Source organism: Anser cygnoides, chromosome 22, assembly GCF_040182565.1.
Source record: "Anser cygnoides isolate HZ-2024a breed goose chromosome 22, Taihu_goose_T2T_genome, whole genome shotgun sequence".
Lineage (NCBI taxonomy): Eukaryota > Metazoa > Chordata > Aves > Anseriformes > Anatidae > Anser > Anser cygnoides.
In genome coordinates, this window is record NC_089894.1 from 4076167 (window position 1) to 4086531 (window position 10365).

The window sequence follows — 10365 nt, forward strand, 5'->3', positions numbered from 1 at the left end:
TTTCCGTGAGGACAGCAGAGGTTGTGCTCCCTGTTTGCTGGACTGGTGTGGGTGGCTGTGGGCAGAGACACTGTAAGAGAAGGGTGGATGTTTCCTTGCCAGGGCCCAGGGGCCAGAAGACATCCCCAAGGGATGTCTCCCAAGGGGATGTCTTCTTCAGCTCCAAGTGGCAGTGCCCAGGAGAGGACCATCTGCAGTGTGTCGCAACCTCCCATTCTTCTGGGAGTCAGGAAGGGGCTCCATAAACACCCATCTTATACCCACTGAGGGCAAAGCCATTCTCCCAGAACAGCTCAGGAGGGCATACATGGAGGGATGAAACATCTACAGCCAAGGCTGGGATGCAGAAATCTTTAATGAGTGTACAGAGGAAAAGGAGGTCACTCTGAGCTGAGACCCTTCAGTGCAGGGATCACCAGGGCCAACTGAGAGGCAGCTTCCCTTGCCCATGGCAGAGTTCATGCAGGGCATGTGTCTGCTGTTACTGCAGTGAGAACGCTGGCTCTGAGAAGCCCCACAGCCCAAGGGAGAAGAGCACAAAGAAAAGGGAGAGAAGGAGGTAGGTGGAGGGATGGAAGGAGAGGCATGGGCCATGTTTTCAGAAAGGGCAGGCTGGCCCCTTCCTGCCAGCATGTGCCAGAGGAGCTGAGAAAGGTCAGTCAGTCTGCAAGCAACGGCCTGAAGATTCCTCCTTTGTGTAGCACCATGTTCGTAATCCCGGAGAGAAGAACCCCAGGGCCATGGCCACTGGCTTCTTTAGCACGGCAGGCACCTTCTGCCACAGTAGCGGCTGGAAATGCCTGAGAGGTCACAGCAGCCGGAGTTGATGGGGACTCCGTCACAGCTGAGGATGCTGCCAACGGCAGCAGAGGTGGAGGATCCCACAACGGTGTTCTGCGGGAAGGAGCTGAGGATGGGGCCGGGCAGGGTCACCACCACGGGAGAGGGTTCAATGATGACGGTGGAGTTCTGGCACTGCCTGACGCAGGGCTCGTTGCAGCTGCTGGCCAGTGGAGTCGGGCCACAGGGCCTGCATGGCAGGCACTGGTCGTAGCAGGACATGTCTGGGGGCAGGAGATGCGCCTGGGAAAGAGGACAGGGAGGAAGTAGAGCACATGGGCAGGTGATTTACCAGCCTGGTTACCCCATCACAAAAGAGCCAAGGCAACTGCTGAGGGTGGAGGTGGAGGCTGTGCCAGGAGGCACATGGTCTTCATCGCTTTGTCCTGACAGGGCCCTTCAAAGAGCAGCCTGGCCCAGGAACACTCTTGCATAGTACATAAACCAAAAGCCGCCTCAGCCCCATGTCCCAGCCTCTGTCTACACAGAGTTTCTGTATCCACCCCTCTCCCATGGCAAGGAACTCCAAGGCCCAGCATAGCACTGAACCACCATCAGATGAGATGTCTATTGATGCAAGATCCCTTCCACTTTGGAAGAGGAGGAGAGAGGGCTTCAGACTCACTTGGTTCCCAAGGAGGAGGAGGTGAGAGAACTGGATGGGAGAGCAGGGAGCTGGGCTGCTCTTTATACTGGTCCTTCATTGCCATAGGCCATGAACCACCCTTAACAAAGGTAATAATTTTTTATCAAGCTCATCTTGAATGCAAACTATCCCAACTAATAATATGTATGGGCTGTGTGTTGGTTTGCTGCACTTCTACCTTTTCATTTCCAGATTTAGGTCTTGCCCATGCCCCAGTGAAGGATTCTTTGGAGTGCTGGGATGAAAGGCCTAAGGATTTCTAGGGCAGGAATGCATTAGTGAAGGCAGAAGACTCAAGTGATAGATGTGCCTTGAGCAGTCAGGTGATGTGTGTCTGGGTCACTTTGTTGGGACTGTTTGAAGTGCCATACTCGGGAAGAAGCTCCCACAAGCTTCAGCTGGTTTCTGAAGGACTCCTGTTCATGAGGACATGTCACATCCTTCCCTTTCCTTCCCTATTTAATTCTCTCTTGGTCTCTTGTTGCCTCCCCGGGTGTGTGATTTGTTCTACTGGCTTTTGATCCCATCCCCATTTACTCTGCCCTCCAGAATTTATATTCTTTCCCTTTTCAACCCTGCCTTTCTCTGTGCAGTCTGTGAGCTGAGGATGGGGCCTGTCAGAGCCAATATCACAGAAGAGGTTTGGATGATGACAGTGGAGTGACACTGGCACTGCCTGCTGCAGGGCTCATTGCAGCTGCTGACAGTGGGGTTGGGCTTCAGGGCTTGGCACAGCAGGCACTGGTCGTAGCCGGACATGTTTTGGGGCAGGAGCTGCAACTGGGAGAGAGGGCAGGGAGGAAGCAGAGCACAGGGACATGTGAGGAGTAAAATGTCTTCATCCAGACGTGATCTGAAAAGTGTGGTCATGACCAACAAGGCTGCTGCCTCTCTCTTAGGTGAAAATCCTACTCAGGCAGGTCCCACATTGTCTCTGAATCACACCTCTCCTGACTGTGACCTCTCATGACCACCATCGCCAATACCTAGCACAACATGTATCGATATTACTGGAAAAGGATATGGGGAAAGGGCTTCAGATACACTGGGTTCCCAAGAATAAGAAGACGAGGGAGTCAAGGATCTCAGCTGGCTTTTCTGGTGACCCTTTACTGCTCCAGGCCCAGAGGTAGCCTCCACAGAAGTGATAATTTTCTAGGGTGCTCGTGATGAATGGAAAACCTCCCAGTTATTACATGGGCTGTGGGGCTGTTTCCCCCTCTACACTGTCTTTTCATTTCCTGGCTTATGCCACACCCGTTCCCTCTTAAAGGCTCCTTCAGAGTGCTGGGATGGAGAGGCCCCAGGATTTCTGGGTCAGGACTGATTCTGCGGTGGCAGAGGACTTGGCTCAAGCACCAGATGGGTCCAGTACAGACAAGTGATGATGGCCTGGGGCACTGTGGTGGCGTTGTTTGTGACTGTGGTAACAGGAAGGGGCCCAGCTGTTCCCAGCCCTGCAATCCTTGCCTGGTCACCTGAGGGCTTTCCTGTATGTGGACGTGCCATGTCTTCCTTTTTCCCTCTCTCCCAACTTACTCCAGCAGTCCCATGGGGTGGGCTTCCAGACAGGTGGGCTCTACTGCGGGGTTTTCAATCTCTTTCCATTAAAGCTGCCCTCTGGAGAAATGGGTTGACATCCTTGGACTCCTCTCTCTGGGTCGTCCCTGCGCATCCCCACACTGTGCTGTCCTCTCCTCTGGAGCCTTGTCCTGCTCAGAGTGCACAGCCCTGCCCTGCCAGAAAGGTCCCCAGCATCTCCTCTGTCAGCTCCCCTTGGCCTCTGCCTCTACTGTGCCAGGAATGTGTGTGCACATGTGTGTGGCAAAGCCCTTGTGAACCCATTAGAGGCACTGAGTGCACGTGTACCTGATGTCTGCATGTGCACAGATGCATGGCCTCGTGTTCCTGTGCATGCAGTTTGCACCTGCATTTGTCAGGGTGTATATAGAACTATATGTGCATGCGTGCACATGCATGTTTGCATGTGTCCATGGATCTGTGTGTGAAATGTGTATGCATTCTTGGTATGTGCTAGTGTGCACATAATTCACCTGACCCTAGGCATGTGTCCAGCTGGTCCCAGGGCCTATAGTGTCATCTTGGTGTCATGACACCAGGACTACCAACTCCTGGTGGGGAGCACCCTTCTCTGAGGAGGGAAAGGATTTTTGTCCAGGAGTTAGCAGGGCTGATTGATAGGGGTTTAAACTAGATTTGAATTGGGAAAGAGACAAAACCAGGCCCACCAGTGATAAGCTAGGGGACTACATGACAATTTTTGGGAACTGCATGCTAGTGAGGCCCCACAAGGTCTTCTAGTCTGCCCTACAAGGGGCTAAGTTGAATGAAATACAGCTGAATTTTCTTATACATACACATGCGACATGAGAAGTAAGCATATCAGGTCCCTGAAATGCTTGTATACTAATGCACGTAGCATGGGAAACAAGCAGGAGTTGGAAGCCACAGTGCGATTAGAAAACTATGATCTAATTGCTATCACAGAAACATGGTGGGATAAATCAGGGCAATCAGTGCAACAGCGGGAGATTTAATTGGCTGAAAGCAGGAACTAGCCCTCAGTAGTCGAGGTCAGCTGCTTTGGAGCTGGCCCAGCCGCAGCAACTAATTACGAGTTACAGGGGCATTTTGAACCCTTGCTTCACCAGCAGTGACCCGGGACAGCGGCACAACCAGGCAGCACCGCCAGCTCTCGAGAGAGAGGCTGACAGGGAGTGGGAATTGCCAGGACAATGGTGACTACTCCCACACCCTCTGCCTAGAAAAAGCCTCCAGGAGGACAGGGACACCCTGCTGCCCACCATGAAGAGGGAGGGGCCATCAGCACATGCGCAGTGGTGAGCAGCTGGTGTGGCAAGGAGCAGGAGCTCTGCACCAACTATCGACAGTCTGCGAGATTACGAACCTACCATGGTGTCCACTAGGTAGTGAGCTCAATCCAAAAAGGCTGTGGCAACCCAGATGGAGGGCCTGCCTAGAGACATAGCTGTTCAGGCCTCTGGCTGCAGGGAGTGCCTGAGCCTGCCACTGCCAAGGGAGGGCAGCGAGGAAACTGCCTGTTCTCAGGGGGAAAGTCTTCTCACCATGGTGGCTGAGCTCAAGGTGGAGGTGGAGAGACTCAGAAGTGTCAGGGAGTGTAAGCAGGAGATTGATTGGTAGAGTAACTCCCTGGTGTGCCAGAGAGAAGGATGCCAGGGGGATGTCACCCGGAGTGTAGTGGAGCCCCTGCCCTGTCACTGTTGGGCAGAGGGAGGGGACCAAAAAGAAGAGGAGGGTTGGAAGTGAGTTCCAGTTTGGCTTTGTGGGCACCCCCCTTCCCTTCCTCCCTATCTTCCCCAGGTACCCCTCCATAATAGGTTTGATGCCCTGGATCTTGAAGGAGAGGTAGGCAAGGATGTGGTGGAAGGCCTGCCTATGAGGTCACATAGAAAAAGGCAGTTGACACCACACCTCAAGACTGACTCCAAAAAGAAAAAAAGGAGGGTAACTGTAGTAGGAGATTCCTTTCTGAGAGGAACAGAGGGCCCAATATGTGGAGTTGACCCTCATCATAGGGATGTCTGCAGTCTATCTGGAGCCAGATGTCACCAGGACACTCCCCAACCTGGTGTACTCAACAGACTACTACTCGCTTCTGATCTTCCAGATAAGTGGGGAGAAAGCTGCATCCCATAGTCTGAGGGGAATGAAGAAAGACTTAAAGGCCTTTGGATGGTTGGTGAAGGAGTCTGGAGCGCAAGTTATTTTCTCCTCTCTCCTTCCATTCTCAGGTGATGACGTAGGACATAATAGAAGGATCCAGTCCATAAATGCTTGGCTATGTGACTGGTGCTACAGGCAGGGCTATGGGTTCTTAGACAATGGCTGGTTTTATAAGACAATAAGCCTGACAGTAATATGTAAGAAAGGTTTATCTCATAGAGGCAAAAGGGTTCTGGGACAGGAATTAGCAGGGCTCATTTGGAGAGCTTTAAACTAGATTTGGAGGGAGATGGGGCTGTAGCTGGGCTTGCACCGGTGGGGCAGCATTATAGCATTGAGGAAGACCGGGCAGCCTCCAACCTTCCTAGGGTTAAATTGGCATGCTCAGCTCACATGCTGAAGTGCCTGTACACCAACGAACGCAGCATGGGGAATAAGCAGGAGGAGTTAGAAATCCGTGTTTGGTCAGGAGATTATGATCTGGTGGGAATTACAGAGACATGGTGGGACAGCTCACATGACTGGAATGTGGTCATGGATGGTTATGTCCTTCTCAGGAAAGGCAGACCATCAAGGCAAGGTGTCGGAGTAGCTCTTTATGTGAGAGAGCAACTACAATATATTGAGTACTGTCCAAGGGTGGATGAGGAGCGAGTTGAGAGTCTGTGGGTGAGAATTAAGGGACAGGCTGGCATGGGTGATACTGCTGAGGGTGTCTATTACAGGCCAACAGATCAGGATGAGGAAGTTGACGAGGACTTCTACATGCAGCCAAGAGCAGCCTCGCAATTACAGGCCCTGGTTAAAGGGGGGGATTTCACCTACCCTGACATTTGCTGGAAGGCCTACTCAGCCAGCCACCCGCAGTTCCTCCAGTGCATTGATGATAACTTCCTGATGCAAATGGTGGATGTGCCAACTAGGAGAGGAGGGCTGCTGGATCTTGTCCTCACTAACAAGGAGGGGCTGGTTGAAGTGGTGAAGGTTGGGGGCAGCCTTGGTTGCAGCGACCATGAGATGGTAGAGTTCAAGATCTCATCTGTCACGAACAGAATACCCAGCAGAATTGCAACCCTGGACTTCAGTAGAGCCAACTTTGGCCTTTCCAAGCAATTGCTAGGGGGAATTCCATGGGACAGGGTACTTGAAGTTAAAGGGGCCCAAGATAGTTGGTTAGAATTCAAGGACTGCTACTTCCAAGCTTAAGATGAGAGCATCCCAACAGGTTGGAAGTCAAGAAAGAGAGCCAGGAGACCTACATTGTTAAACCTGGAACTGCTGGGCAAACTCAAGTTGAAGAGGAGAGTTTACAGATCGTGGAAGGAGGGGCTGGCCACTTGGGAGGAATATAAGACTGTTGTCAGAGAATGTAGGGAGGCAACTAAGGCCTCCTTAGAATTAAACCTTGCAAGAGGAGTCAAGGACAACAGAAAGGGCTTCTTCAAGTATTTTATTCTTCTGGGTACCCCGGAGGCCCCAGAGGAAGTCAGAATAAATAAGGAGTTTGCCTTGGTTGATGAGGATTGGGTTAAGGACTGATTAAGTAAGCTGGACATCCACAAATCCATGGGTCCTGATGGGATGCACCTGCGGGTGCTGAGGGAGCTGGTGGAAATAATTGCTAAGCCACTCTCCATCATCTTTGGTAAGTTGTGGGTAACGGGAGAGGTGCCTGAGGACTGGAGGAAAGCAAATGTCACTCCAGTCTTCAAACAGGTCAAGAAGGAGGACCTGGGTAACTATAGACTGGCCAGCCTCACCTCCATCTGTGAAAAGGTGATGGAACAACTTATCCTTGGTGTTGTCTCTAGGCTTATCAAGGACAAAAGGGTCATTAGGGGCAGTCAACATGGCTTCACCAAGGGGAATTCATGCTTGACCAACCTGATAGCCTTTATGAAGACATAACCAGGTGGATAGATGATGGTGAAGCAGTGGACATGCTCTATCTCGATTGTAAAGCATCTGACAGTCTCCCACAGCATCCTCACAGCTAAACTAAGGAAGTGTGGTCTGGATGATTGGGTAGTGAGGTGGACTGTGAACAGGCTGAAGGGAAGAAGCCAGAGAGTTGTGGTCAGTGGGACAGAGTCTACTTGGAGGCCTGTATCTAGCAGAGTCTCTCAGGGGTCAGTACTGGGACCAGTATTATTCAGTACATTCATCAACAACTCAGATGAGGGAATAGAGTGCAGTGTCAGCAACTTTGCTGATGACACTAAACTGGGAGGAGTGGCCGGCACGCTGGAAGGCTATGCTGCCATCCAGTGGGACCTAGACAAGCTGGACAGTTGGGTGTGGAGAAATTTAATGAAATATAACAAAGGCAAGTGTAGAGTTCTGTGTCTGGGCAAGAACAACTCCAGACACCAGTATAAGTTGGGAACTGACCTGCTGGAGAGCAGCGTAAGGGAAAGGGACCTAGGGGTCCTGATGGACAGCAGGATGACAATGAGCCAGCACTGTGCCCTTGTGGCCAAGAAGGCCAATGGCATCCTGGGGCATATTAGAAGGGGTGTGGTTAGTAGATTGAGAGGTTCTTCTCCCCCTCTACTCTGCCCTGGTGAGACCACATCTGGAATATTGCATCCAGTTCTGGGCCCCTCAGTTCAAGAAGGACAGGAAACTGCTTGAGAGAGTCCAGCTCAGAGCCACGAGGATGATTAAGGGAGTGGAGCATCTCCCTTATGAGGAAAGGCTGAGGGAGCTGGGTCTCTTTAGCTTGGAGGAGAGGAGACTGAGGGGTGACATTATTAATGTTTATAAATATGTAAAGGGTGAGTGTCAGGAGGATGGAGCCAGACTCTTCTCAGTGACATCTAATGATAGGACAAGGTGCAATGGGTGCAAGCTGGAACATAGGTGGGTCTGCTTAAATACGAGAAGAAATTTCTTCACGGTGAGGTTGACAGAACACTGGAACAGGCTGCCCAGGGGGGTTGTGGAGTCTCCTTCTCTGGACACATTCAAAAGCCACCTGGACGCATTCCTTTGTGATGTGATCTAGGTGTTCCTGCTCTGGCAGGGGAATTGGACTAAATGATCTTTCAAGGTCCCTTCCAATCCCTAACATTCTGTGATTCTGTGATTCTGTGATTCTGTGAATCACACAGCTGGAACATTGGAATGGAGGGCTACAAGCTTTACAGGAGAGACAGGCAGGTAAGGAAGGGTGGGGGTGTTGCCCTCTATGTTAGGAAATGGATAGATTGTGAAGAGTTCCCCCTAAGATAAAGCCATGAGCAGGTTGAAAGCCTGTGAGTAAAAATTAAGGACTGGACCAACTAAGGGCATCTTGTGGTTGGGGTCTACTACAGGCTGCCTTATCAAGAAAAGTCTGTTGAAGAGGCCTTCTTGCACCAACTACAGGAAACATCGTGCTGACAGGCTCTCATCCTCCTGGGAGATTTCAACCACATGAATATTTGCTGGGAAAGCCACATGGCAGGCAGTAAGCAATCCAGGAGACACGTGGAGTCCATTGAGGAAAACTCCCTCGTCCAGGTACTAGAGAAACAAATCAAAGGAGAAGTGTTACTGGACCTGGTGCTCACCAGTGTAGAAGAGCTCATAAAAGAGGTTAAGATTGGAGGAAGCCTAGGTTGCGGTGACCATGCCCAGGTAGAGTCTGTGATCTTGAGGGATACGGGCCTGGCAAAGAGCAAAGTCAGGACCCTGAACCTCTGAAGAAGAAACTTACAGCTGTTAAAAGATCTAGTGGATGATATCCCATGGGACACGGTCCTTAGGGACAGAGGATCTGATCAGAACTGGCAACTCTTTAAGGATGTTTTCCTTGGAGTGCAAGAGCTCTTTATTCCCATGTGTAATAAATCAAGCAAGAAGTTAGGAAACCAGCATGGTTGAATAAAGATGTGCTGGTCAAACAGGCAAAAGAAGGAAATGTACAGACGGTGGAAACAGGACTGTGTCCCCTGGGAAGAGTGCAGAAGCTCTGTCCAGATGTGTGGGGATGGGATGAGGAAAGCCAAGACAGAACTAAACTTGGCAAGGGATGCAAATAATAACAATAAGGGGTTCTACAGGTACATTGGACAAAAAAGAAAGACTAAGGTAAGTGTAGCGCCTCTGACAAATGAAGACGAAGAACTGGTAATGACAGATGTGTAGAAGGCAGAGGTACTTAACTTCTTTGCCTCAGTCTTCTGATTGGTGATAAGGTGGAATCCTTCTGGAGGAAATATTAAGGCACATGCAGGACAAGGAGGTGATCCAGGACAGCTAGCATGGCTTCAACAAGGGTAAATTTATGCCTGACCAATTGGGTGGTCTTCTATGATGAAATAACATGGGAAGACTGATGTCATCTACTTGGATTTCTGTAAGGACTTTGACACAGTCCTACATGACATCCTAATCTCTTAATTGGAAAGATATGGATTTGAAGGGTGGACTATCTAATGGATAAAGAATTGGCATGATGGCCACACCCAGAGGGTAGTAGTCAACGGTTCTATATTCAGATGGACACTGCTGATGAGTGGTGTCCCTCAGGGGTCTGTCTTGGGACTGGTGCTTTTCAATATCTTCATCAGTGACATAGATGATGAGATTGAGTGCACCCCTGTACCTGGTAGCAGCACGAACTTGTGAATCCCCTCAGCACTATAGATCTTGGCAACAGCTGGGCCATGCCAGATGCTGTGCTCAGGGGTGATAGGACTGCACAGGCAAGCTGTACCTGCTATTCATGCCCAGACGTGCTGCTCATGATCAGGTGGTGGAGGAGAGGGGAAAGCAGAGTAGAGACAGAGGGCCATCCCCAAGACAATTACCCATTCCCAGTTCCTGCCATCTTTTGGGAACATCTTTGTCTGAGTCCCCATCCCCAGCACAGCTCCACCCAAAGCAAGATGAACACTCTTCCCCGAAGAACTGGGGCCTCCAAAGTCAAGGGAACATGCCTAGGGAGAAACGTCACAAGTCAAGGACTGGTGGCCATTGGCTGTGGAGAAACTGGATGTCTTCCTCAGCTTCAAGAGACAGTGACTGAAAGATGAATCACTGCAATGTGCCCCACACCCTGATGCACAGAGGAGTGAGGCAGCACCTGCAGCTAATTCCCACCGAAACAGTAGCTTTCTCCTTGGCCATCTCTATGCAGATGGAAAGACCAGACCAGGACACATTCA

At 50.8% G+C, this 10365-nt stretch overlaps 1 protein-coding gene across 1 annotated transcript; it reads right to left on the reverse strand.

The window, feature by feature from the left end:
• Positions 1-756: 756 nt before the first annotated feature.
• On the reverse strand, positions 757-1486 carry LOC136786816 (feather keratin Cos2-3-like). The gene is made up of 2 exons (XM_066981718.1): positions 1466-1486; positions 757-1083 (listed from the first exon to the last, which is right to left on the reverse strand). The coding sequence occupies exon 2, from the start codon at positions 1060-1062 to the stop codon at positions 757-759; it is 306 nt and encodes a 101-aa protein (XP_066837819.1). The 5' UTR covers positions 1063-1083; positions 1466-1486.
• Between the last annotated feature and the right edge of the window lie 8879 nt (positions 1487-10365).

Excerpts from the sequence above, each read along its gene's own strand:
- LOC136786816 (XM_066981718.1), bottom strand. The coding sequence starts at position 1,062 with ATGTCCTGCTACGACCAGTGCCTGCCATGCAGGCCCTGTGGCCCGACT.